General features: G+C 44.0%; 2 protein-coding genes and 1 pseudogene across 3 annotated transcripts; 2 read left to right on the top strand and 1 right to left on the bottom strand.

The window, feature by feature from the left end:
• Positions 1-4,706: 4,706 nt before the first annotated feature.
• LOC139338494 (cyclin-Y-like) lies at positions 4,707-25,608 on the top strand. 2 transcript variants are annotated; one of them, XM_070973539.1, is made up of 11 exons: positions 4,707-5,201; positions 19,415-19,489; positions 20,694-20,711; positions 21,187-21,221; positions 21,532-21,626; positions 21,725-21,760; positions 22,376-22,433; positions 22,594-22,713; positions 22,964-23,130; positions 23,349-23,511; positions 23,713-25,608. In XM_070973539.1, the coding sequence occupies exons 1-11, from the start codon at positions 5,048-5,050 to the stop codon at positions 23,827-23,829; spliced, it is 1,038 nt and encodes a 345-aa protein (XP_070829640.1). In that variant the 5' UTR covers positions 4,707-5,047; the 3' UTR covers positions 23,830-25,608. The 2 variants fall into 2 exon arrangements, with proteins under 2 accessions (XP_070829640.1, XP_070829641.1); XM_070973540.1 differs by lacking the exon at positions 20,694-20,711.
• On the bottom strand, positions 15,926-17,523 carry LOC139338495 (tripartite motif-containing protein 16-like; annotated as a pseudogene).
• Positions 25,609-26,012: 404 nt separating the features above from the next.
• LOC139338433 (gap junction delta-4 protein-like) lies at positions 26,013-27,657 on the top strand. The gene is made up of 2 exons (XM_070973420.1): positions 26,013-26,067; positions 26,531-27,657. Exons 1-2 carry the CDS (start codon positions 26,013-26,015, stop codon positions 27,655-27,657), a joined length of 1,182 nt encoding a protein of 393 aa, XP_070829521.1.
• The last annotated feature ends 263 nt before the right edge of the window (positions 27,658-27,920 follow it).

A 27,920-nucleotide genomic window follows, 5' to 3' on the forward strand; every position in this document is an offset into this window, starting at 1 on the left:
ACGATTCAAGCCAGCTTTTTGTGGAGGTGCAGTTAACGGGGCACAAAATAAGTTTGCACAGTGCTGCCTCGCTTGGTGGCAAGACGTGGTTGCTGTACAAGCAACATCAAATGGAAAAGCAACATCAAATGAAATACAAGCAACATCAAATGAAAAAGGCGGCAATGTTCTCTGTTGGATGTTCCAGTTAAGTTTTGTCTCTTTCACTCTTCTCTTGGATAAATAGATTAATAACAAACTAATCATTTTATTTTGAAAGAATGTTCTCCCATATTGAAGTCACTTCACAAACTTGCATTTTTAAGAGCTCAAATGGTGATTACAATCTAAATTTACTGTCCGGTGTCGTAGAAGTTTTTCTTTGACTCCACGTTCACTGAGAAACAACAACAACCCTAATTCCAAAGAAGTTGTTTCACTGCGTTAAACATAAATGAACAGGATTCAGTCATCTGCGAAGAAACTGTGTTTACTGAGTCCATGCAGTATTTAACAGAATCAGTGAAGCTGATGAGCTCAAACGCTAAATATATCGTCTTTGGGCTGTTGTCAGTTGAGTGTATGTCAGAGAGGATGAGCAGGTTGTCACCTTCTGTTTCATTTACATTTTACAGTGTTCCAGCTTCTTTGGAATCAGGGTTGTGGTCTGCAGACGTCTGACTTCCCGTTTCAGTTTTTCGTCACTTCATGCCATCACCCTCTCACTCAGTGCTTCTTATGTCAAAGCTTTAGTGAAACAACATACTCTCATAGACAAAAGGCCACAGCATACACGCTACTGCCGAGGCTAAAATACACAATACTGCTTCTGCAATTTAACATTTGTGAATCCCTTCTAGTATTCTAACATCTGTGCCTCATAATTGCCCTCCCTCCATCACACCCTGTGTTCTCTGTCAATGGCTAAACTCTGAAGTCAACAAGTGTGAATTATGGTTGTGTAGTAAAACCTAAATACAGCATGAGTTTAAGCTTGACCTTTTTGGGAGGAGTCTCAGCTTTTTAGCCCCAAGACCGTCGATATGTGGTGATTTTCTGCTGTTACCGATTGATTCCACACATGCAGTAATTAAAGGGCCGCCTGGCTTCCTCACTCAGTTCTCACAGTGTCCTCTGCATCTACATGAAGTTTGAAAAGGTCAGTGAAGGCCAGTGCTCTGAGCACAAAGCTGCTGATTTATTTAATCCTCTCTTTGTCAAAGTGTGGCGGCTTTGATACGAGCCATCGGAGCTCAAGGTGATGGGAGGGAGTGCTTTGGCTGTTTATCATGAGGGTCCCTAAAGGTCACTCCTTATATAATGTCCAAGCAGAAAGACTTTAAGTTTTGTTATGCTACTCTGCCAACAAAAGGTTAGCTCCCCTGTGAGAAGCAATTCATATCTTACATATCTGCATATTTCATTAAATGACATAAAAATGTTTCCTGTGATGTGTTTATAAGCACCGAAACAGTGTTAAGAAACAGACAATGAAACAAGCTGAACTGAAACAAGTGAACAGAAAACCAGGAGGATGTTTTTAAGCATCTAAGATTTCAGGAGCCACTAAAATGAAATTACTTTTTTTTTAACAGGGATGCCCATGGAAATGAGTAGTTTCCATGGCAACCCCTGACGATACCGCATTGACCTCGAAGGGTTGATGGCGAAAAAAGCGAAGATAATTTGTGTTTTTCATGTGTTTCTCCCTCTAATACATGCACAGAAAGGGTCTGCATAAATAAAACTCAGGATGACAACACACCCATGGGAAGACACACACACACACACACACACACACACACACACACACACACACACACACACACACACACACACACACAGAGTGGTGAATACGTTGTCAAAAGAGAGAAAAATGCCTGTGAGGAAACCTTGAATCTGCTGTTTACGAATAGAAAACCTCGCCGTGTCCCAGCACTGGCACAGGCATCACAATCTATTTCTCTTGAAATGTTACATAAACTGCCAGCTTTAACCAAGGTTTTAAATGTTTTTATTAAATATTTAGTCCACCGTCCAACCTGTATGAGTCAAGTATCAGTCAGCCGGGATCATTAAACGTTACAGAGCTCATTGAATTTCACTTTTATTTGAGCAAGTAATTTATGGATTAGCCAGCGTCAAGTCAATTATTGTTCAAGACTGCACAGAAAGTGTTTACCCAGCGTCCACTGCACACCATCTTTCTCTTCTGCTTGAGCTGAAAACAACCCAGAATGGAAAAGTTGCAGAGCGAGAGGCTCTTTAATATTTCATTTTGTTGCCTTTCAAACATCTTCATGGCCTTTGGTCCAGTGTGGCTGGAGTGGAAATTTCCACCAAGAGACTAAACCGCCTACAAGAAGAACAGGGAGGCCTGCTGCTCTGACAACATGAGGAGTGCAGTCACAGAGGACCTCTGCTGTTCAACACACACCACTGCAACCACTGCGCTGCATGAACCCAACACTGTCAAATGTTTGGTTCTTGTTTCCTTACTGCTTTAGATACCTCGTGCTGAATGTTCAGTTTTAATACAAAACTGATTTACTCTTTCTGTATGACAACATTATAATCTGAAGACGTTACGCTCAATCAGCTGTTTTGATCATATTCATAAAAACCCACTAGATTTGCTTCATCATTTCACTTGTTGCCTCAGAAGCAGAAGTTTTAGTGTTATTCTTGCACAATACAACCACCTCATTATCACCTCAGACTGCTTTCAATGCACCGCTATTGTTAAAAGATGCATTGTCTCGCTTCAACATGACCGCCATGGATCAGCCCGCTTTAATAAGGCCTCATTATGCTTCAGGCAAAGTGCTCCTGAAACCTCCGCTGGCACAACTGGAACGACATACAACTTAACAATCACACCTATTTCTGTCAGGCTGGGTGCGCTGGGCTGAAAAAGTACAGCAGGGCGTGAACTTTTCTTTCAAGCTCTCTTTTTCATTCCTTCATTCCAGCTGCATACTTCTGTCACCTTTCATGTGCACAACCGAGTGCAGCCCTACAACTGCCTCAGAGGACAGGCTGTCCAAAGGTGTGCACTGTGACACATATTTGCACGCTTCATTGCGTCACAGACATGCAAAACTCACTGCACTGGCAGGTGCATGCAGCCAGGAGAGACTCTGACAGGAGGATTTTCTCCACATGTTCTAGTGTGGCCAGCTGGAATAAGTATGCACACTTTGGCCCTGGTAAGAAGACACGTTGAAATATGTCACCCCACCTAATTTGTTTGCTGAACCACTTCACAGTCTTGATATACTTGCTCATATGTGTGCATTTGCATGTGCATAACGGCTCCTTTGACATGTTGGTTGCATGCACACTCACAATTGGACAGTTTGCATCTACAAAATTCAACTAAGCGGATGATTGGTGGGGCCAATATGGCTGACAGTAAAGCTGCAGACTCAGAACGAACGGCAGCAACAAAGGAGCAATGCTTTGAATAGAAACTAACAGAGCTTGTTACAGCTGCTGCAGCAGCAGCAGCAGCAGCAGCAGCATTCTCAGCTGCCTCCATGTTTAGTTACATGAGCTCATTTATAAGAAGCTGCTGTTAATCATGGATGATTTGGCCCTGATCTGCCCCCTGGTGGACATACTAAACCTGCAGGTGCACAAATTGTGTCGCTGCTGTCGCACCTTCATGACTTTGTGTATATGTTGGTAAGATCATTTTTTTACTGAGGAAAATGTCAGGAATGACACACAAGAGTTTATTTAAACTGTGACTCTTTTCAGTCCCTCTCATGTAATACATCCATGCAGGTGCATTAGCACCGGTTGGCCATCAGAGGTCGCTATTGTAACTCCAAAGCTTCCACTGGTTTCCTCACAGCGTGTTCTTTTCAGCACAAACGACATGCAAACTATGAGGAACAGCACAGATTTTGGACATCTGATCTCAGAAATTTTAAATTTGTAATATTTCCTACAATGTCTTTGCGTGCAGCTCGATGGCAAACCAAATAATCGATGTAGAAATTAGAATTGAATGAAAAAATGAGTTACTAACGTTGGGTTATCATCAAATTTGATGTCTTTTTTGACCCCACTCACTGAAAGTTGGCCAGTCAGTTGATTTCTCTCCAACACACTCTCTTGAGCCACCTTTTGAAAACTCACCTCACACCTTTTTGGAAACCCTCCACACACACACACACACACACACACACACACACACACACACACACACACACACACACACACACACACACACACACACACACACACACACAGAGAGTAATCAATCAGCTCCATCAAAGCTTATAACCTAAACCTGAAAGGGCCTAAAGGACAGACGGATCCTTTAATGTCGTCATGTTGTAATATGGATTATCTTTCAGTCCCTATGAGGACATTGACACACACGCGCGCGCGCAGGTAACCTACACGCCATCGTTTGTCATACAGATTATATTGAAATTCGATTGAAATTGGCAATGTAAGATTAAATTATTAATTTAACTGACATGGCAAAATGTGCGTCACCAAACATTTCAGCCAGCTAATGACAGCGCAGATAAACGTGGATGAACAGCCTCGTCATTATACAATAAATCAAAACCATAATGGATTAATCAGCCTTATCAGCAATTAATCATCAGCGCTGACACTCCTCCTCTATCTGCTCTGTACTTTGTAACCACCCACTTGAACCGGAACTTTTTCTCGGGCTTTGCAGCCCTCCCTATCTGTGTCTGACAGTCAGCCACAGCTCCGATCCGCGCTCCACTGCGCGCCCGTCGCCGCTCGTCTCTGCCCGGAGAGGGATGCTTCCTGCCGGACGATGCCCGGGATAGAGGTGCCAGGTCGGCCCGTTACATGCATCGACTACTACCGCAGGAGGTGGCACATACATCCTCTGTGATAGGACGGTTGACAGGATCCAGGGGCGCCTCTGCGCGGATGCACCCGATGCGCGCCGGTGATCTGCGGTGACCGGCTCGCCGCGGTGGGGTTGGTGACCCGTCGTTTCAAGTTCCCGTCTCGGCGGAAAGGATCGTTAACGCGCCCGCTACCTCCGGGGGTCGATAAAGGAGGAAAGATGGGGAGCACGACCTCTTGCTGCGTGTCTGCCAGCCCCAAGCTCCGCAGAAATGCCCACTCCAGGCTGGAGTCGTACCACCAGGAGTCGGAGCTGAGCAGGGAGGAGACGGGATGCAACCTGCAGCACATCAGCGACAGGGAGAACGTCGACGGTAACAATGCTCACTGTTCACACTTCACCGTGACATGATGATGATAAGAAAGTGAGAAACTACAGTTGTTTTGCATTGACGTGCAGTACTTAAAGAAGGAATGCTATAGGATCACTAAAGGGATACTTGTTCTATTGGAGGAAAATCTAACCAAACCATCCATAAAACACAGCCACCAAAACACAGCTGAGCGCAAGAGAGGCTCCTGTAAGTCAGTATATTGTATGAGTGTCATTAGAGACTGAAGAAACATTACAGGCAGTGCTAATGATGCTGTGTGCTCCCTAAATACAAAATAATGTAACTACTAATACACCGAGTTGCAGCACAGTTGTGGAAACTCATCAAAACCTGACATCTGTGCTGAAGCTGTTAAAATCTAGAGGATTAATAATTAAAACACTGTCATAAGAGCACCATAAAATAATGACAACAGCAAAAAGGAAGCTTAATCTTAGTGTTAAATATCAGATGTACTGTTAGGCCCTTTGGGAATGTTAAAGAATTATAGTCATCATATTGTTTCTGGTGACGCTGTTGGTCCAGAAAATAAAATTCCTAATAATATCCTAGATATTACAGTCATTTTTCCATCTTGGATGGTGACTCTTGACCTCTCTGCCATCTCTGAAATCTCTCATATCCTGGAGAAATGGCCGCTGCCTCTGTTCACACTCATCGGCCGGGCACATGGAGGAGTCCTGTGCGTTTTCACTCCCATGTGTCCTTGCAGAGAGATACGGAGCTGCAGACAACATCCTGTTCATGAGGGCAGACTCCTTTGTGCTGCCCTTTGTTTTCAGCCCATGCATGAAAGAAACTGCAACTATGGAACGCAGCCCCCCCCCCCCCCCCACTGACACATGCTAATATGCATTACAATTGACCCATTCACACTGGAAAGTGTCCACTAAATGGGTTGCTTATTTCCAGCCAGCAGCGACCATTACATATGAATAGATTTTTCTGAGACTGTATAAGACTGTTTCACAGGCCAGCATGATTTGAAATTCTGTTTTGTCTGATAAGCCATCAGAAAGTCTGCTTATATACGAGACCAGTGGTGTAGGGGTCAATATATCCACTCATTTCAGCATATATAGGTCCTGAGGATGTAAGCTGCTAGTAGATATAGTAGCATCAAATATGTGGTAGTTCCAGGCTCTGTGGAGTCATATGTTATCACACCAGGGGTGGAGTGTAAGTATCCACTTTTTAAGCTTGCTAATTAGTGGGTTGCCACATCAGTTCACTTGTCAGTCTTCAGAAGGGCTGGTATATAAATCAAGCTGCACTGTGGATAGACGTATCTTGGGTAAGGAGAAATGTAAAACATCTTCGGATCTGTTTTTCTGTTTTAGCTGCTGTAAGGTTATCTCAGTCTTTTGTGACAGCATGATGGCATTGATTAAAAAATGGTGAAATGATCGATTAGTGCAGCCTGCATGCTGCCATGTTCAAGCTGAGCCAATTCTGGGTTCTTATTTACTCTTTTAAGGGTTCATTATGCTTGAAATGTCAAACAGCACGTCGTCGGACTACATCTAAAAGGTGAAAGTGTTTATACGTGTCACCTGTGAATGTCCGCAGTTAAAGGTCGGGTGAGTTGCCTGCCCTCACAGCTCTTTTTAAACACAAGTAAAGCGACTGAAGTACATGTCTGAGAAATGAAAACAGGAAAGCACGAGAGGGAAGTTCAGAGACAGCTGTCCAGTCGCTGTGTTAAGTGGGCGTGATTGTTGGACTGTCTTGCAGGTTGTTAGATGTAAAGACTGAATCAGGCTCAGTCACAGGAAATAATCTTCCAACAGAAGGTTTCGGGGGTGCAGATGGCATTTTGGAACAAAGCTGAATATAGACTATAAGGACTCGTGGAAGTTGGTGTACTTTGCTGCATGAAGCCTTCTTGTCTTCACCATCTATCGGCAAAGCGAGCGGATCCCTTTAATTGCGCTGTCAGGATGGTTGGAGACCTGCTTTTTATTGACCAGTGATGTAATTTCCCCTTGTAAACTTGAGGAGTGTATGGCACTTACATACTGTATGCCATTTGTGATTGCTGTTAACTGGAGTGCTTTGTCTTGCAGTCAGTGTTGGTGTTGTTATTATGGCTCTGGCATCTCTGGCCGGGCTGCTGTCATATCACTGACAACATAGCACAGCGGAAATGTTTTGTTGTTTCATGAATCTTGTGGGTCGTTATCTTAATAGGATGCGGTGTGGAGCCAGATGCCCTCCTCACAGAGGAGAAAAAGTGGCATTAAGAAGGTTCAAAGGCAGATGATGGACAGTCGACCAACGCTTCTCGACAGGGATAATGACGACTTGTGCTGAGACGCCGTCTGTCTCGGCGGTGCAGTGATTGAGACCGGAGCGTGTCTAATGTGTTGGCTCTATTATGAGTTCACAGACAGTATGACGGAGATTAGCGGGCTTCATTATGATATGCACCATCAGAAAAACTCAACACCCCCCCAAAGAAAAGCCCAGGGAGGCAGCTGTGAGCCTGTGTCAGAGCAGATAGGAGGGAGCCACCAGGGACAGATGACTGCCAAGAACGCCTCAATTTAGACTGCGACGCCGCTTTCAAAGACATCATCTGCTCCTAATTGAAAGGACCGGCTATTGTGCATTAAGAAGTTAGTAGCATTTAAGTTAAAGTGCACTGTGATGCAGTGCAGATAGATCAGTCAATTTTCAAGTCAATTTTATTTATACTGTAGAGCCCAGAATCTGTGCAGCGTGAGACCCTCTGTGCTTAGACCCTCCATTCAGATCGAGGTTACTTCTTCTTCTTCTTGAACGACAATCCAAAACCAAAGATGTTCAACATGCAGCGACATAAAGAAGCCAATCCTAACAAGTGCAAAGCAGCAAATATTTGCCATGTTTGCTTAATAAATGAGACGATTAATTGGCTTATAGAAAATTGTTCATTTATGTTCTGTTGATTGAGTAATTGATTGAGTGACGAACCAGATCGTAAAATCTGATTGAACGAAGAGCTGTTGAGTCTACACTGGCATTGAAACCAAACTGAGAGTGCTTGTAAAATTTCCAATCATGCCAGATTTTGTTCCATTTTGCCATATTTTAATCATAATAATTATGAAGCATTCATAATGCACCTGTAGCTCCTGAGTCACGGCTGGAGAAAATGACAGGAATTGGAAAATAGCGTGTGGATGCAAAAAGGTTGCTTGAGGGTTCACTGGGCTCAACGTGCTGCCTCCAGTTTGCTGCTTAGGAGGGAATTATTATTTCTTGTTTGGACAAGCTGCCACATATAAAAAGGATTACAGGGTTCAAGCAGTCATGGGAAACCTGGAAAGATGGCAGAGTCTGACATCACAAAGGTTAATTTCAACCTATATGTTAAGCAAAGCTTTAATGATCTCAGTGAGTACACTGTGTGTTATTCATGGAGGGAAGTCTGCAGTATCACCCTCAAACTCTCAGTTTGACTAAAAATGTACTCTGACAAATGTTTTCCCATCAGGCCTTGAGAGCAGACAGTCAGTGTGGGCTATTATGTCACTTGGGGGATTTTAGACTTGGCGTCCTAAAATGACATCCGTCTGCTTTTAAGAACAGATAATCGCTTCACTACATAACGCCATCATTTCACTGACCGGGGGCCTTGAAGCCTCTGCCACTAAACCGCCGTGTAGAGTTTCAGAAAAGAGCTTCGTTTGGGAGAACGAAGGTTTGTGCTGTGTTGTGTGGCTCATATTTCCATTGGGAGAGATTTTGTCAGCATGTGAAATTATTCTTTGGAGCTGTTGGGAGTTAAACATTCTGTTTTGCATGTCCACATCTTCCTAGATATTTAACTGATGCCGCTGCAACAAATCCTGGAGCGCTGTGTTAATATATATAGACATCGTGCTCCCTTTTGGAGGAATTCAGTTTTCCTCTGCAGTCAGTTTATTTAAAGACACAAGTGAAACGATGTTTGCTCCAGCACCAAAATTCAAAACTTTTTGACCACACAGCAGCTAAATTTATCCTTTTTTATACCTGTAATGTCACAGATTATGATCATTTGAAGTGAGAGTTACTCAGAATTATGGTGTTTGCAAAAAAAAAGAAAACTCTGTAATCTGTCGCAGTATCTGGCTCAGTAACGTCAGCCTCACTGCAGCAGCTGTCTTAAGTTTGCTTATACTGAGTGTGAAGTTCCTTCACATCTGCTAACGTTAGCTACCATTAGCCAGCATTTGGCAAGGCAAGGCAAATTTATTTGTATAGCACAATTCATACACTAGGCAATTCAAAGTGCTTTACAGAAGCATAAAAATACATTAAAATCACACATTTCAAAGAAAGAAAGAAAGAGAGTAGAAGAGAATATAAAAATAAAAATAAAATACACTTAAAGGAAAATTAAAAACCGAAGCCAGTAAAGGACAATAATTTAGCATTTAGAATGATTAAAACCATTGAGCAAATACATTTACTTTAAGTAAAAGCTGTAGCAAATAATAATGTTTTCAACCCTGATTTAAATGAGCTGACAGTTGGTTCAGACCTCAGGTGTGCAGGGAGACTGTTCCACAGGTGAGGAGCATAATAACTGAAAGCTGCTTCACTTTGTTTGGTGCTGCAGCACAACCCCGGAGTGTTGAGCGGGGGTGGGCTTCATTGTTTTGGTGAGATAACGAATGAGGAATTTGCTTTGGCTACGTGAACGAGTCCCCTGATGGTTGGAACTATATGATTATTAGATTATGACACTTTGATCCAGGGTAAGTGTTTTCCTGTGGGTGAACACAACGTGAAACTGAGATGAACCTGTTTGGAACTCTGAAAATGTTGACAGGTTTACAAAAACAGGACGCTGTGGTGGAGGACACAGAGACACCAACACAACCGAAAACCCCCCTGGAGGTGGAGGACGGATGGAGGGAGACAAAGCCGTCATATGATCTGCCTCTTCCTTGACAAAGCCCACTGTGTCTCTCTCTTAAGACGACTGTTGCTGCTGTGAGGCCTCGTGCGTCAGCTGACGCTCTTATGTTTAGGTACAGTGTATGGACAGCTGTGCTGCTGGGTTGAGGGTTTGTAAATGTCACATTTAAATGTTGCTTTAGATCTAAAACAGTGCGCGCTGAAGGCGGCGGCAGCTGGCTGAACTCTGGCTTCGTTTGCTCATTAAATTTATCATGCAGTGTAACGCAGAGCAACAAATCTGGCGAAGGAGTGATGTCGCCCATGGGAACATAAACAAGCGCTTATGTCTGATGTGACCGATCAGGTGATGGATTTGGGTGGGAAATGCACAAAACTACAGGTGTGCAGGCGAGGAAATGCATGGTTTGAAATGCACTGCAGTTAGAGTGGAGGGGATTTATGGTGAGAAGAAGACGGTTACGATGAAATGATCAGCACAGCAGGAGCACTCAGAACACACACTTGTATGTTACGTGTATGACAGAAGAGATGGAAAAATATGCTTGATGAGAACATATGATGATGATGATGATGATGATGATGATGATGATGATGACGATGACGATGACGATGACGATGACGATGATGATGATGATGATGATGATTTTCCTCCCGTTTCCTCTTTTCAGAAAAAAACAATCTCAATATATTTTTTCCAGAAAAACTTGGCCTCAAATTAACTTAAAAAAACAAAAATCACATTCTGTTTCCAGGTTTCTTCCACGGTTTCTTAGCCGTGTTAGCAATTCAAAAGTTTGATCCAGGGGGAATAAAGTAACATACAGTTTTGCTGAAGTAGCGCAATACAGCCAATTCTTCCCACTGAAGAAGCCCCGTTCCTATTTTTACAGCAGCAGCAGCAGCAGCAGCAGCAGCAGCAGCAGCAGCAGCAGCAGCATGTGTTTCACCAGGGGCAGATGACTGGCTCAGCTCACCATGCTGGCACAGAGGAAGCAGCACTATTAAAGGTTAAAGTTGGAAATATTGAAAAACACCCAAAGTCGATGGCTAGAAAACAGAAAATAGAGTTCTGTTTCTTTCCTCTGCATTTGTTGGTGATAATTGTTCCCTTCAGGGTCAGGATTTCCCAGGAGAGGGTCCTTTCTTAATTAATTGACTAGTAATGAAAGTAATTCAGTCCACGGTCCACACCAAACCACCTGATCCTGCTAATTATCACTTCTGAAAAAGACGTCGGCTTTGAGCTGTCGCGGCACAAAACACTTTTAAAAGGCCTGATTTACATTAATAAGAGCTGACTGCAAAACCGCTTTCAGGCTGACACTGCTGGACATGCATCACCCCAGTGCAGGCTGAGCGCCTGGTTGTTCTGTACATGAAATCAGAGGAAAGCTAGTTTAAATGAGTAACATTTAACACATTGACAATTAGATATTGTTGCTGTTGTAGTGTAATGCTGCACAACATGTGGTGAGCAGCAGCAGTCATAGTACTGGTAGTAATGGCGGTGATAGCGGTAACAGCAGCAGCAGGATTATTTGTGAAGAAGCAGTTGTGGTAGCAGTAAAAGAACAACGGTAGCAGCTGTGGTATTACAAAGCAAAGACTCAGTGGTGTGTGTGTGTGTGTGTGTGTGTGTGTGTGTGTGTGTGTGTGTGTGTGTGTGTGTGTGTGTGTGTGTGTGTGTGTGATATCAGTGCAGGGAGCTCTCCCTCTCGCTCCCAGGATCATGGGGCTGTGTGCATGTGTGTGCAGGTCAGTTGTGTTTGTTTAAGCCGGCTCGTTAGCTGTCAAGGCCTGTGGTCATTGTGTGTGCATGCGTGTGCTTGTATGTGTGTGTTGAAACAGTATCGGGGGGGGGGGTTAGGATAACATCCTCCCGTTGTTTGACGGCTGACATGATAACGCAGATGGAACGAATGTGCAACATGTGACCCACTCTGACTGAAATGTGTTCCAGGTCTTTTCAGATTCAGACATTCACGTGCAGCACATTTCCAAATGTCTCATGAGATGAAGTGAGCATGACTGAACAGTGAACATGTTCATTGACTCCATGGGAGCGAGTCAGGGCTCACGCTGCCACAGACCCCAGCAATAACACTGGGCTCACACTCGTTTTGGAGCGCATTGTGGATGAAACTCAAAGTGTTTTCAGAGGCAGAGCTGCTCTGGAGGCGGAAATAATCCCAGGAGGTGAGGCCTCGTGATTATAGTACAAAAAGAACCCTAACTAGATTTTTAATTAAAAGCTACATTACAGCAACAATCTTTTGAACTGTAATAACTATCTTGCTCGGAGCGTTAGGCTAGCTTGAAGGCTAACTAGCTAATGTAGAGGTTCCACATGTGATACAGCGAATAGCTCGTTTGCGTATGACGTCACGTCACTCTTTTGTTGTGCTGCAGATGGAGGACAGGTTTTCACTTCCTGCCCTCCATCTGAATGTAACGCATGTTAGGGCTAATATTTTAGCTCACAGTTGACTACTTACACCTCAGGGTTGTGTTTCAGTCCGCCGAATGAATGCAAATTCAGTTTTCATCCTTCTTCTAGCTCCATTTTGGTTGTGTGAGAAAAAATATCTGGCTTTTTAAATTGTTGTCTTTTTTATTGCTGTTATTTTTGTATTGATCTAGACTAGCGAGCACATTTCTTCACCAGCTAGCTGCAGGTGACCTCGGCTCGTCTCAGCTTGTGTTCAGAAAACAGCTTTCATATTGAGAGCTGTGAGACTGAAGCATGAGTGGCCAAAACAATGAGCTTAAAGGAGCAGATTCAGTAGAAAAATCAAAAGCCTTGTTTAAGATGGCAGATTTAGCCTTGAGAAACCTCCTTGGGCCTGGAGGCTTTGACCTGTTCTAGTTCTTTACGGCATAAATTTCAATTTCATTATCTAAGAATCAAACCGAACAATGAAAGGCCTTTGAGGTTCGGACCTGAAGGAGAGAACTGATGCACAGCACAGATTGTGGTAACGGATAGCTGCACCGTGTTGCTGAGACTGACACATTTAAGGACAGAGACACTGACGCAGCAAGATGCTTGAAAGCAGCGCAGAATCCAAACCACATACAACACTGCAAAGTAACACTTGTCCATCAGCAGCCCTGTGTGCAGGGGGACATGCTCAGGACCCTTTGACCATCATACGGTTTATACAAGGCTGCAAGGACATTTTAAAAAGAGCCAAATATTGGAAACACTCTAATACAATTATGAATCGGGCCGTTAAGAGCAGGGTGCGCCTGTTGTAATTCATTATGTAAGAGCAGTAACGCAGACAGGTTGGCTTGCCAGCTGATAGGTTAGCCGAGCTTCTCCAGTTTCACTGTGCAGATGCTGACCGCGAGTCTTCGTTAAAGTTTACTTCAGGTGGTGAATATCACGTATCAGCACTCGACACCAGATGCCGTGCACTCTGGGATTTCCAGCAGATAGGCCTAGTTGGTCAGGTCCTATCAGATTTTTATTCAGAAATGCTTTTATCAGTCAATTACAGAGCATGTGAGGCAACACAAGTTTGTTTGTGTGACACTTTTCCAACATGAGAACAAGTCGTGTTTTGTGTTCGACACAGAAATGCATTTAAACAGCAGCTGAAAACACAATGAAGGGAAACATAAAAACAGTATATATATTCAGAAGACATTACAGCTGTACTTTGAGAGCGATCAGAATATTGTTTTTCCTCAGTCCAGTCTTTCATGGGACACTCTCTGCATTCAGTGCCTCCAATCATTATTGACCTACATATTGACAAAAAAAGGCATTTTTCTGTTCTTTGTTGAGAGAATAAAGCAGTTTTTGATGGTTAAAATGTAATTTTTGTTTGTTGTGGCTTATTATTGACTGGTTTATTATGGATGGAATTGAAGAACTAGCTCTGTATCACTGGCAGTGGGTCAACCCTTTGTTCCCAGGGTGCTTTGTATTCAAGGTTAGGGTTAGGGTTAGGCCATAGGGTTTTGATCCAAACACAGTATTAGGGTTATGCTTTTTCACAGACTGGAGAACTTAGGACGTTGGGAACTTAGGACCCTGGAAGATGAGTCCGCTTCAGATTCTTAAGTGGTATGTATGTCAAATGCTTGACACATCATTGGCACCTCTCAGAAAGTCCAAACAGCAGTACGCAGAGCTAAGAAGAAATACTGCATTGTGTAAACAGCAGAGACATTGTGAATGTAAGATGGTTAACAGGCCAGCTGGACTGAATCCAAGTTTCTGATCACAAGCAGGACCATTTTAGAAATGTGATTGGACTATCAAAAAAAATGCCAGTCAGGTCCATTCGTGTCACTGAGTGTACCCTGACATGGTCATCCAAAGAATCCTTGATAGGACGATTGAAGTTCTTTTTTGTATTATCACGTCATCTACAAGCTTAATCTGTACAGTCAAATAACAGCCAGCATGTCTGTAAGCATAGAAACATCTGTAACATCATGCAAGTGCAGTGAGATAAAGAAAATCTATGAGATTGCAGATTTAGTTGCATTAAGATGCTTTTCAGTGAAGAGTTCCATGATAATATGTGGAATAGTCGTGTGTTTAAAGTAGTAGAAAAGAACTCTATATTGGTCAGACAGTTTAAAATCAATGACATTTATATTCCTAAGCACACATGTCAAACACACTGAACAGCAGCTCATTGACTGGTCAAGCTCTAATATATGAACGTGTTGAAATGGGCCGGAAGCAGCGATACTCCTGATCACTGTTGCATAAGGTGCTACACCAAAACAAGTCTAATCCGGGCTCAGTCCGTTCAGCCGGGTGAGCTGCTGAGGCCCCGAGCCAGGACTAATCAGTCGAGTTTCTGAAAATAGCAAAAGGGGGAACTGTGTTCAGGTTCTGGCCAAGCATCCAGCTGAGGGTTAGCTGCGAGGGGCCTGAGTGGCATTTTGGGTTCAAATGAGTTTAGCAAGAACAAAGAATTTGCTCAGAACTGTAATTCTGTTTTTCAGTGCAGGGGAAGGCACAGATGTTTGAGCTGTGAGGGCAGAGTCTTTAATAACCCGTCACCAGCAATGAGCATCAATCAGTTCATCGCCAGCAGGTGTGTCAACTGGCGACCTCTGGCAAGACAAGGAGTCGCCTCGCTGAAAGTCTCACAGGGACACATTCTAATAACAAACACACATCATATACAGACAGGTGGCAAATTACAGGAAAAACCTGAAGAAATGAGTGGAGAAATGTAATGAATGCAGATGCTTCCACACAGGTGCACTGCATGGTTTTAATCAAGCAAACATCCAATCATGGTCGACAAATGCAAAAGTAAAATATTTTCAGTGCAGAGCTGGATGTTGGCACTGATCGCCTGGTTTGATTCGGTTTTAAATGTGAAATCCAGACTAACTTTGCTTCAGTTTTCCTTTCTGTTTACTCCACAGGCTGTTAATACTGTTCTCCTTGGAATATATATTTGCTAAAAATGCTAATTACAGAATAAATTGTCAGCATGTTTCCTTGACATTGGGACCAAGATAGGCAACCAACCAACCATCGTTTATGACGAGTAACACAGCCTACACACATTTACCACTAATGTCCACATATTCACAGAGAAGAAATAAAAATGAGTCAGATTATTACCTCCATTATTTTCATCTGTTTTATTTTCTTACCTTTCAGTGTGCCAAACTAACCCATAACCCAAACTAACCCTAGCTAAGCCAGCTGTTTAAGGCTGCAAGGTTTTTGATGGAGAACCGTCCCCTTGTGAACCTGAACAATGAGTATTTGCACTCATTTGATCATTACATCTCAGATGCAGGAAACAGGAATCACGCTTCAGCGTTCAGTTCTCATCACATAAACTTACGACTTACAGAACTCAGCAGTGTCAGAGACGAACCAAAGCCAGAGTCCAGCACAGAGAGGCTGAGTGAACGTGGTCTGGACTCTGTGGAGGAGAGTCATGGTTTCAGAGACGCTGTAGAAGGACAGAATACCTGCACTGTGATCCAGGTACACTCCGACTCTGGAGGACCGAGGACCTGAGACGGGAGTTTTCCCATCGTTGTGCCTAAATTTATAAGTGTTTTTGTAACAATCTAACGCCCAAGATTTGTCATTGAATCCAAATCCAGATGCACGCGAGCTCCCTCCTCTGCTGATGTTCTTGTATGCGACTGCTATGTAAACCTCTTCCCCTCTCCACTCCACCTCCCAGTAACAGCGTCCAGTCAGACTCTCTCTACTCAGGACCTGAGACCAACCAGTGAATCTGTCTGGATGATCAGAATAAGACTGTCGTTCACTCATGTATGTTGCTTTTCTGTTCCCCTCAGATAATAACAGCTTTGTGTTTGCTGTGTTTGGATCCAGTGTGATTTCACGTGAATATTTTAAGAATCCAGCTCTGGTCTTGGGCTCTGGTGGTGACAGTAAAACATCCACTTCAGTCACTGTCAGTGAGACGTTTGTCCATTTGTCCCTCAGAACGTCCTGTAGTTTGTCTCTGACTGCTGACACAGCAGCTGTCACGTCCTCAAAGTACCTCAGAGGACGGATATGGATGCTGGACGAGTCTGTAGGTCCACTGAGTGGTGACAGTGAGGGGTAGTTGTGTAGAAACTGGGTGTGATCCTCTGTGTGTGAGAGCTGCTTCAGCTCAGCATCTTTCCTCTTCAGCTCAGTGATCTCCTGCTCCAGCTTCTCCTGAAGCTCTTTGACTCGACTCACTTCAGCTTCCTGCTGGGATCTGACCTGCCGCTTCACTTCAGAGCTTCTTTCCTCCATGAGACGGATCAGCTGGCTGAAGATCTTCTGGCTGTCCTCCACTGCTTTATCAGCAGAGCGACTGATAGCCTCCACCTCCTGCTGAAGCACCTTCACGTCTTTCTGTCTGTCCTGGATTCTCTGCTGGATGTCTTGTCGACTCACCTCCAGCTCTCTCTGCCTCTGAGTCCTTTCTGCCGCAGCTGAGATGTTCTCCTGGAGCTTGTTGGAGGGCTCCACCAGCTTGTGTTTTTCAAAGGCAGACGACTCATAATGAGGCTGGAGGTGTTTCTCACAGTAAGAGATCAGACAGACCAGACAGGACTTGAAGGCTTTCAGTTTCCTCCCAGTGCAGAAATCACAGGCCACATCTTCAGGTCCAGCATAGCAGTGATCAGCAAGAGCAGCTTGGAGTCCAGTCTTCTTCAGTTCCTCCACTAAAGCTGCTAACATGGTGCTTTTCACCAGGACAGGCCTCGGCTTGAAGGTCTGCCTACACTGAGGGCAGCTGTGGATTTTCTTCTTGTCCTCTTCCTTCCAGAAGCTTTTAATACACTTCATGCAGTAGCTGTGTCCACAGGGAATAGTCACCGGATCCATCAGTAGATCCAGACAGATCGATCAAGAGAAGGTTTCCCGGTCCAGCTGAACTCCTTTCTGCGCCATTTCACCTCTCAGAGTCGCTTCCTTACGAGTGAAACTAGCTCTGATCTAAACAGCATGTGCCTCTGCAGTGAATGAGGCCTGTCAGCTCCTGCACTTCATCACATGTTGGTTACACCCATCTTCAAAGTGTAGATCTGAAGGGGAGGGAACCAGGAAGTATGTGGACAGAGTGGAGCTGCTGTGTTTGAGAGCAGGAGGAAGAGGGAGGGGTTATCAAGCTCTGATCCATTCAGGAAGAGGAGCCGTTTGAGAGAGATACTGTGTGTTTAACACAGAGCTCATTGAATACAATACAGATACACTCTTGCTGCTGTAAAGGTAATAAAACTCCAATAATGTCCACACCTTACCCCCAATGCCCACAGTTTACCTTGTCCAGTATATTATTACTATTATTATTACTACTATTACTATAAGTAGTATTATTACTCTTTGTTGGAGTAATAAGTCTGTGTATTCTTTGATACTTACATCCATCCAGACCCTCGTCACAGCACGGCTTCAGCCATCATGTGCAGAGTGTCAGATACACTCTGTGTATGGCTTTTAGGTGCATCGTCTTACTCCTTACACGGTTTGACACCTGTGCTGAAGGTTTCGGGATATCCTCCCACTGGGCTGTTGCTCGGGGCGTCCTCGCTCTCTCTGTGTAGCAGCTGTAAGATGATCGCTCACAGGCTGACGAACACCAGTCACAACCCTTGTGCAGGCGTTGTCCATCCACAGGGTTCGATTAATATTTCCTCGGCCGTGCTGCTGTGTAAAGCCATGTGAAGGTCCAGGAGAGCAGAGCCTGCAGGGTGGTCTGGTGGTGAGAAACAGAAGCCTGCTTCAAACAGTCTGGATCAGATTGTTAGCACACTTCTGTTAGCTAACAGCAGCGACGGTCTTATTTTAATTGCCCCACAGTCAGTGGTCCCACAGCAGCTGCTGTCACTGAGACAGATGATTGGCCGCGCTGCCCTCGCAGCATCTGTGTTGTAATCAGATAGCCTGGATCTCAATCTGGACAGTCATAACAGAGCAGTCAGAACGTTTGGCAGTGCAGATGGCGTGCCGGTGTTTTTAAAGTCTGATTTCACTAAACGTAGCTCACCTGATGGAGCGCATGGCTGGATTTCATTTGAAAATACAAAGTTCAGGCTCTCCTGTCATTTGTCATTATGCTGTTTTTTGAGCACGATCTCAGTGGAAACGTCATGCCTAAGCAGTCAGAGTGCGTCACACTTTGAACACTGTAGCATGTTCTGTTTTAAAGGCATGCCGACTGTGAAAAAGGCCACTCATTGAGGAGACAAAGCAGCCTTTTCAGTTCATAGTAAGCGCCCGTGTCTGATTTATCGATGTAGCTGAGGTTATCTACGAGGACTCAAAGGCAACCGAGCATTCTGGGACGTAGGACGAGGTCATATATTTCTGCTTCCCGTCAGTGGCTCACGTCCTCAGGCCACGCTGCAGTCCAGATTAGCTTTGGATGGGAACAGGAATCACGCCTGGGTGTGTTTGAGAGTGCAGAGGAACAATAAATAACACAAAGGGAAGCAAAAACAATCATCACTTCTCACTTTCTTATTTTATGTCATGTGTTGAGCGCTCTGAGCTAAATGCTAACATCAGTGTGCAAACGCTAATGCTAACACGCTGATGTTTAGCAGGTATGTCACCATCTTGTTTAGCATGTTAGCATGATAACATTTGCTAATTAGCACTAAACATGAGGCTGAAGCTGATGGGAATGTCATTAGTCTTGCATGTATTTGATCGTAACTCAAAGTGAGCCAAACACTGATGTTTAATGCGACAGTGAGCCGGTAAAAACTGGACATCAGTGCCCTCAAATGCAGAAAACAGTTGATGTTGCTGTGCTTAGCAGTGACACATACTGTTTGTGTTTTGACAGAACTGAATATGGAGTACAATCCATCGGACCATCCGCGGGCCAGCACCATATTCCTCAGCAAATCCCAGAACGACGGTGAGTAGGAGTACAACACACTTGCAGTAGTTTGACGTGCATCTATCACACAGAACACACTTAAAATCGTCTTGAAATACAATCTAGGTAATGAGGCTCTGGAAAGAAAGTCTGGGATTTTCCACAGTCTGTGTCTTTGTGGCTAGCTGATGCCTGCTAATTTATGTAATTGCCCAGAGGCATCTGACTGAGAGCTCCAGCATCCTGTGGGGGTTCGTCACACCGTGACAGAGGAGATATTAACGTGTTTCGTCACAGCATGAGGTCGTCATTTTTTAGAGGCCGGGGGAACAAACAACAAAACAATACAGGCTTTGTGACGCTGATAAATGCTTTTTCCTGTTACATTTAATCCAGTGTCAGATATTTGATGATGTACTGCATGGGCAGTGTTTTCTGCATGGGCTTCTTCATCCAGAGAGTTTATATTCGCTGAGCTGTAAACAAACAAAGAATGAATGAAATGATGTCTGACGTGAGGGGAGATGAATGAGCCAACAGTTTCTATCAGATTGTACATAATGGTTAATATTTAGCCTTGTCCTGAGGATGAAGCTCCCGTGTTGGTGATCCACCCTCCCGCCCTCTTCTTCGTGGCTTTAAAGGGTAAAGCTGATGTTATTCTGCCCTTTTTATTTTTATCAACAAATCCCCCGAAGAGACCAGTCCAGCAGTGAATTAATCCGACTTGCAAATATCGTCTGTTTAGTCACAGCCGGACGTGTCTTTGTTCAGGTCCAAACACATTTTCTCATAATTTAAAGCACTGGATAAAGGGTGCTGGATAAAGTTTTCCAGTTTTATTTGGGTTTTGTCTTCTTGTTTTATTGTTGATAAGAATAAAAACATCATATAACACCAGCCTTAGACTGAACCCTTCTCACATGAATTCATTTTAGGTTAGTTTTTAGATCACCAGAAGGAAAAGCAAACAGGAGAGAAGAGTCAGAGAAAATCAATCTAATCCTGTGACAGAGATGTTTTTCTTGGGATCATCATCTCTTGACCTTTCACATTTCTCTCTTGACCCCTTGGGGCCCCTGATCTCCAGACTTCATGTCACGATATGCAGCTGTTATCTGGATTTTGTACGTTCCACATTAGCAAAGATCGATAACTTCCGTATTCTGCAGTTGTCACTTAATTTTTACTTTTTTACTCTCCTGCAAATGGAATAAGGTTTTTTTTGGTTCCTCTTTTTCAGAGGTGCCCTACAGGAATGGTGAGTAGTCCTGAGTGTGACTTTGTCTCCCCCTGGTGGTGCAACAGCAGCCTCGCTTCAGTTTTGAAGCCCTAATCTCACTGCTTTCTAACTGTCGGCAGCTTTTGTCTTGTGTTTGTTAACAAAGTGTGTTAAAGTTCCAGTGTGTAAGATTTAAGTGGATTTATTTGCAGAAATGGATATATAATATTTAACTTGGACAAACACTGGTCCAGAGAGCGTGTTTTTATGTCACCTGAAGGCCACCGTAGGTCCTTTTATGCGTTGGAAAGTGAGGGCTGAGGGTGTAAAGTTATAATCTGCAGCCTCACCTCTAGATGCCGCTGAATCCTACACACTGGCTGTTTGCCTCCTTGGTTCGCTTGTCGTGACTGCAGTGTGCGGCGTTTGTTGATAGCTGCTGGGTTTTTTATTTCTCATTTTGTACGAAGTGAAATTATGTGACGTATTGACGAGCGTGTCTTCCTTCCTGCAGTGCGAGATAAACGGAAAAGCCTCTTCGTCAATAATGTGAGTGTGCATTGTTTCTGTTTCTGTCCACAATCTGAACCACCTCACAGTCTGACTTCTTATTGAAATGAAACCTCAGTTTCTCCAGTTTTTCGTTGCATTCAGTCAAACTCAGCTGGCCTTTGTGTTGAATGGCCTTGTGTCTGAATGGACTAAAAGCTGCACTTGAAGAAAGATGAAAACATCACTGACTTTCATTCCCTCTGTGCGTGGCACCCGGCATGCTTTATGTGGGTCAGACAAAACATGTTCACTCTAATAACAGTCACTGTGTGTGTGTGTGTGTGTGTGTGTGTGTGTGTGTTTATAGCATGCAACGTCGAGGCGGAAATACAGCTCCTGTTCCACAATCTTCCTTGACGACAACACAGTCAGCCAGCCCAACCTCAAATACACCATCAAATGGTAAAAACACGAGAAAAACGACCTTTCACGCATGAATTTATCCTCTACAGATCTTTATTTAAACATATTAACATGTGTGTTATTCTTTCTCATGACAGCGTAGCACTGGCGATTTACTACCATATCAAAAACAGGTGGGTTTCCTCAGTCATCTTCAATGCCTGCTGTTCTGCAGACGGTTTCTTTTGTCTTTTGTAATCAGTATATGCTGTGAAGAAGAATTCATTATGCATTCATTTATGTATATTTAGAATTTGAATTGTGCATTTTTTATAGATAACACAAAGACATTCTTCTGTTATCAACAGTATGGGTTTTTCTCTTCTGATCATGTCATTTCTTTCCTTTTCCTGCCTTTGAATTGAGCTGAATTGTATTTATTTGATACAGTCTGTAGGTTTTTTTTAGCACTATACTGAACACAAAACACAAGATTTGAACATGTTTTCACTTCCAACTAAACGAACGTCGAAGAATCTAAATAATTTCTAGGATTTAAAAAAATAAAATGTATTTTTTTTATCATTAAGAATCTATAAAATGGGGGTACTATGAAATAAATAACAACAACAGCAGTAAAACACGTGTCAGCTGTAACCATCAGTAGTTATCTCTGCAGGTATTTTAGCCTATAAAAGTATTTTTCACATCCTGTTTATTAATAACTTTACACTCTTAGTAAATTCTTATTTCATTGTTAAGAAATTATTTCATGACATCAACCACGTCACTGTCTTTTCTCATGTCAGGGACACAGATGGAGGAATGCTGCTCGATATCTTTGACGAGAAGCTTCACCCTCTTTCAGTAAGACTTCATCTGTTAAACTCACCTCCATTTAACTTGTTACTATTGGGCCAGATGCTTTTTAATCTCCTCGTTTATGTCCTTTCCTGGACCCCTTCCTTCCTTCCTTCCTTCCTTCCTTCCTTCCTTCCTTCCTTCCTTCCTTCCTTCCTTCTTCCAGAAATCAGAGGTGCCGCTGGACTATGACCAACATGACCCAGAGCAGAAGCAGATCTACCGCTTTGTCAGGACGTTGTTCAGTGCCGCTCAGCTCACGTCTGAGTGTGCCATTGTCACTCTGGTGAGAGCTCTCAGCCTCCTCCGTCCTCCTGATGCTTCTGTGGCCCATGACATAAAACGCTCATATGCAAACATACATCCTGCTGCTTGTCTTATGGAAATAGTATTGCTAAGTTTCTTCTCAAAGATCGTCGACCTTTTTGAGGACTTATGAGGTCATGATGGTGAAGGTTCCAGACGTGTGATCATTGCTCACGTCCTTGCTTTCATGCCCGGCTTTCAGCGACATCTTTGCCCGTCATGTTGCGCAGGTCTACCTGGAGAGGCTCCTGACCTATGCGGAGATCGACATCTGTCCGGGTAACTGGAAGCGGATCGTCCTGGGTGCTATCCTCCTGGCCTCCAAGGTCTGGGACGACCAGGCCGTCTGGAACGTCGACTACTGCCAGATCCTCAAGGACATCACTGTGGAGGACATGTGAGTTCATTTTACCTTAAGAAATGGGAGTCATAATAAAAGTTTTCAGGTACATTTGGCCTTTTTCATGGACAGAGGACTAAAAAAAAGACTAACATACTGGATTTTGACCAGCAAGTCACTGTGAATCTCATTGGACGTGTCAAAACAGTGTGTGAATGAAGTGAAAATCCCTCCGCTCAGCTAGCGTTGACCCTTCTTGCATTCCTCCCCAACAGGAACGAGTTGGAGCGCCAGTTTCTGGAACTGCTGCAGTTCAACATCAACGTGCCGTCCAGCGTCTACGCCAAGTATTACTTTGACCTGCGATCGCTGTCAGAGTCCAACAACCTCAGCTTCCCCCTGGAGCCGCTCAGCAGAGACAAAGCCCAAAAACTAGAGGTGCCGCCATTCTGCTGTCTGTCCACAGTGTCATCAGAATAATTGTAAAAATGGCGTATTTCCATTTGTGTCTTTGCTAATCTAACCCAAGATTAATGCTAAGAATGCTTTAAGCAAAGACAGCGGAAGTTTGTCAGGGGGAAAATACTAAAAATAGACTTTTGTTCATGCTTAAAAACCCTTTCCGTGTCCCCTCTTCAGGCGATTTCCAGGCTATGTGACGACAAGTACAAGGACGTGCGCAGAGCTGCACGGAAGCGCTCAGCCAGCATGGACAATCTGTGTGGGATCAGATGGGTTCCTGCAATCCTCTCCTAAACACTATCAACCTGCCATGTGGTGAACACTGGCATCAGGCTGCAGACTCTGAAGCAGACCTACACGGTCCTGTGCCGAGCTCTGAAACTTCAGTTTGGATACTCAGATGATACCACGACGTGGAAGCAGCGATTGGACCCTGAAACCCTGAATCTGGACCTTCAAACTGGAGGCAAGAAAGTGAAACCACAGGTGTAGTTTTTGGAGGTGAACGCCAGAGAGGTTTCTAACTTAATGCCTTCGCAGTGCCTCGACTCTTCTGTTCATGACAGAGAGAAGGCAGTTCCAGGCTCGTTGGACCAACCGAGAGGGTCCCGGACAGGACAGCCTGCAGACCTCCTGGGACGTGGCTTTGTGAACCGTCTTAATGTATCAGCACTGTTCAGTTTTCTGGTTCTGTCCAGACTAATCTGTGTCTGACCCAGTTTGAAACATCTGATATAAGCTGCCTTTGAGATGGCCCTGCAGCTTCACAAAGAAGCGTATTATTTATTTTAGATGATCGTGTGGACGAGGTGAGCAGCTGCAAAAAAATCAAAAACCGTAGTGTAGCACTGAAATTTCTACCACTTATTTGTGTCCTTTGACAGGTCTTAGATGATGAAAGTGTTAGCAGGTTTTCTCCTTTTTGGGAATCTTTATATTCAAGGTTTACAGCATTTCTAGCGTAGCTCTGATTACTCAGGTAGTCCGTTCAATCTGTGGATTAATTCTGATGCTCCTCATTTGAGAGCCCAAACACAAATCACGGCGTGACAAATTGCAGATGTGACAACAGTCCTACAGATGTCACTGATACATTCTTGTTTTAGGGACTAATTATGAGCATAATGAAGCAATTACAAGCAATTTTCCTGTGTAACATAAAATAAAGACCAGGGCACGTTTTCAGAGGTTGAATATTCACATTTTATGACTGAAGCTCAACAGAAACTTTAAGTCCAGTATCGCCTCTCTGCTGACATCTAGTGGACTCTTGAGTATTGCAGAAAACTATCAGCTTGTGGTGGCTTAAAGGGTCAGTTCACTCAAATTCCAAAAAATGTTTGTCCCTCAGCTCCAACACACTGATGAAGGCTCGTTTGATTAAAGCAGGATACAACAGGATAATCACAGCAAACAGCTGTTTATACAAACACTGCTTTATTTTTTATTTCTTCAGTATTATTGAGCTCGATAAGGGTGCATTACATCTACAATACATCTGAAAAATAAATAATCTTAGCAGTGTCACGCTCAGTGGCTGCTACCCCGGTGTCTTTATCTCCCAGCTGACCCTTCACAGCGCTGGCGTGGTAAAAACCAGCTTGACTGATGCTGATAATTAAACTTAGGTTGAAGGAATACAGTTCATCCATGCATGCAGCCGTCTGGGTTTCAACAGCTTTCCCAAAATATAACAACCCACTGACTAAAAATGAAGGACACTCACAGCTTTCTGAGGAAAAGAGTTGATACTGCTGACAAACTGACTCTCTTGTGCTTCCACTTTACATTTCATTTAACTGCTACTGAGCTGGCAAACAGCTGATCAGGTCTTCAGGTTTCTTCCTCATTTGTCTGAAAACTAAAGCATTATTTTGCAAATAAACTTTGTACCTTTGTGTAGAAAGAGTTCAAAGAAACTGACACAGGGTCATTGTGAATTATTTATGGATGTGCTGATTTGTGTTTTTAATAAAAGAAATCGCTCTTGTGTGATAATTCTGCGTTTTTAACAGTTGATTTGCAGATTTAATACAATGACAAGAGCATTTTGTTTGACAGCACTGGCATTAAAATTAAGCTGTCATTCACTTTACGTGAATTGTTTGTGATTATTACCTAAATGTGAATGACTGAATGCCATTCAGCCGTCTGACTTAAGTTTATGATATTCTATTACGAGCTTGCCTGCGTATGACTTTCAGCTTCCAGGCAGGCTGACCGGTACCTCGACATCTCAACAATGCTTTGATGGCAGCCTGGTAAGAATAGCTCTCTGCAGGTCCTGGCCTCCGCAGACGAGAGTGAGAAGCAGTAAGAAAACATCGGAGGTGACTGTATTTAGTGCAAGCTGTCGGGTCAGCGCTGCAGTCCTCAAACAGCATCGAAGGCGACGGCGACTCGAGAAGTTCTCCCTGATTTGGATCTGTCGTGGAGAAGCTTTTCTCGTGAGTTTGGGGTTGTTTTCTTCAGGGAAGATGGGAGCGATAGATCTACTCTTCATCACGATCAGTCACAACGTCTCCTTCATGGGTATGTTTTTCTTTTGTAGTTTAGAATATTAGAAATTAACCAGTCACAGTATGTCAAGGTTTATTTCATATATGATCACAGTTACACATCTGTTAACCCGGATAGATGGTGCATGTAATGTGCTGTCAACATAAAAAAAATCTAACAAAATCAACTGAAAGGCTCTTAATCTGAGTTGTGGTTGAGGTAGATGCATTGAAAACTGAGAGCTGCAGTTTGAGGATCTGCTGGTTTTGATTTCTGAGTGTGGTGAGTTTTGTTTTTCCCTGTGTAATTTCATCACGAGCGATGAAATAAAATGGCTGTTTCTGCTGTTTCATCATCATCGTGTCATGTTTGATAAATGTGTTTATTTGTATTTTATTCTTTCATGCCATGACTCTGTCGCTCCACTGGGATCATTTAAATTTCATCTTGTATTTAATCTATTCATCATTTCTCGACCGTCTCTTTCACGCTGCAGGTAAAACCTGGTGGATGCTGATGCTGGTTTTACGTCTGCTCGTCCTCCTGCTGGCCGGATTCACCCTCTTCAGTGACGAGCAGGAGAGATTTATCTGCAACACCATCCAGCCGGGCTGCTCTAACGTCTGCTTTGACGTATTTGCTCCCGTGTCCGTCTTCCGTCTCTGGCTCTTCCACCTCGTTCTGCTCTGTCTTCCTCACGTGCTGTTTGCAACGTACGTCATGCATAAAGTTTGGTCGTATTCCTATTTTGGAGGTTTCTCCTACGACAGGAGCCAAGGTGGTTCACCTTTGACCCTTGAGAACTCGAGCTCCTCGAGAGAGCCGTCTTTCCACAAAGCTCCGCTTCACGACCTCCCTCGTGAACGGGCATTGCCACGCTTCTACTGCGCTTACTTCCTGGTTATCACTCTACGGATCTTTCTCGAAGTGGTTTTCGGCGCAGGCCAGTTTTTCCTCTTTGGCTTGTCCATTCCTAAGAGCTTCCTCTGCTACGAGGCTCCCTGCACATCTGGGGTCGAATGCTACATCTCCAGGCGGACTGAGAAGACCTTGATGCTGAACTTCATGCTGGGTGTCGCCTCCTTGTCCATTCTGCTCAGTCTGGTTGACCTGGCGAGCTCCATGAAGGCGATGGTGAGATGGAGGAGGAAGAGGGAGATGTTCATGGAGGAGATGAACAAAGGAGAGCAAAGCAGTATGTTTACAACGACAACTATGACTGAAGACTGCGACGTTCTTCTAACCAGAAGCCTGAGTGGTAGCTCAAAGATCGGTCTCAAAGACGAGAAACACGGTGCTGCTGCTGCTGTGCCTAACGGTGAACCTCCTCATGCAAAGCCGAATGCTGGGACCACTGACGACAGGAGGTCTGATGGCAAAGACGCTAAGGTGGACATGTCTCAGTCGCCCACTCCCATGAGCACTCCGGTCCCAACTCACTTCGTCCTCCACAGCCACCTGAGACCTCCGCTGTCCCCTCGTCCTGACAGGGGCCCACCACCAAACCCCAGGGTGCCAACACATATGGGGGCCAAAAAGCCGGGCCAGTGCGCTCCAGCTGGGGCAAACTCAGGCCAACAGTCCGACAGCAGTGAATCTCAAGACAAGAGGGCATGGGTGTAAGTGACGAGCTGCTGTGAATCTGCCTTTAAAAGCATGAATTTGTAGAGTTGCTGTGCTATAGAGGACGATTTGCTAGAAATTGTAAAGCCGCACTCATGAATATTTTTTTATCAACAATGCATCAAATAAGCACTGAACCCACAAGATAACCAGAAACAGCCCTTTAGCAACTTTCAGCTCATTGTTTTGGTTTTACAAAGTAAAAAAAGTTTCCATAAACCCACTGTGCACCGCCAGCCGAGCACCAAACAGCTGACAGACGA

Source organism: Chaetodon trifascialis, chromosome 11 (genome assembly GCF_039877785.1).
Source record: "Chaetodon trifascialis isolate fChaTrf1 chromosome 11, fChaTrf1.hap1, whole genome shotgun sequence".
NCBI classification, from domain to species: Eukaryota; Metazoa; Chordata; class Actinopteri; order Chaetodontiformes; family Chaetodontidae; genus Chaetodon; species Chaetodon trifascialis.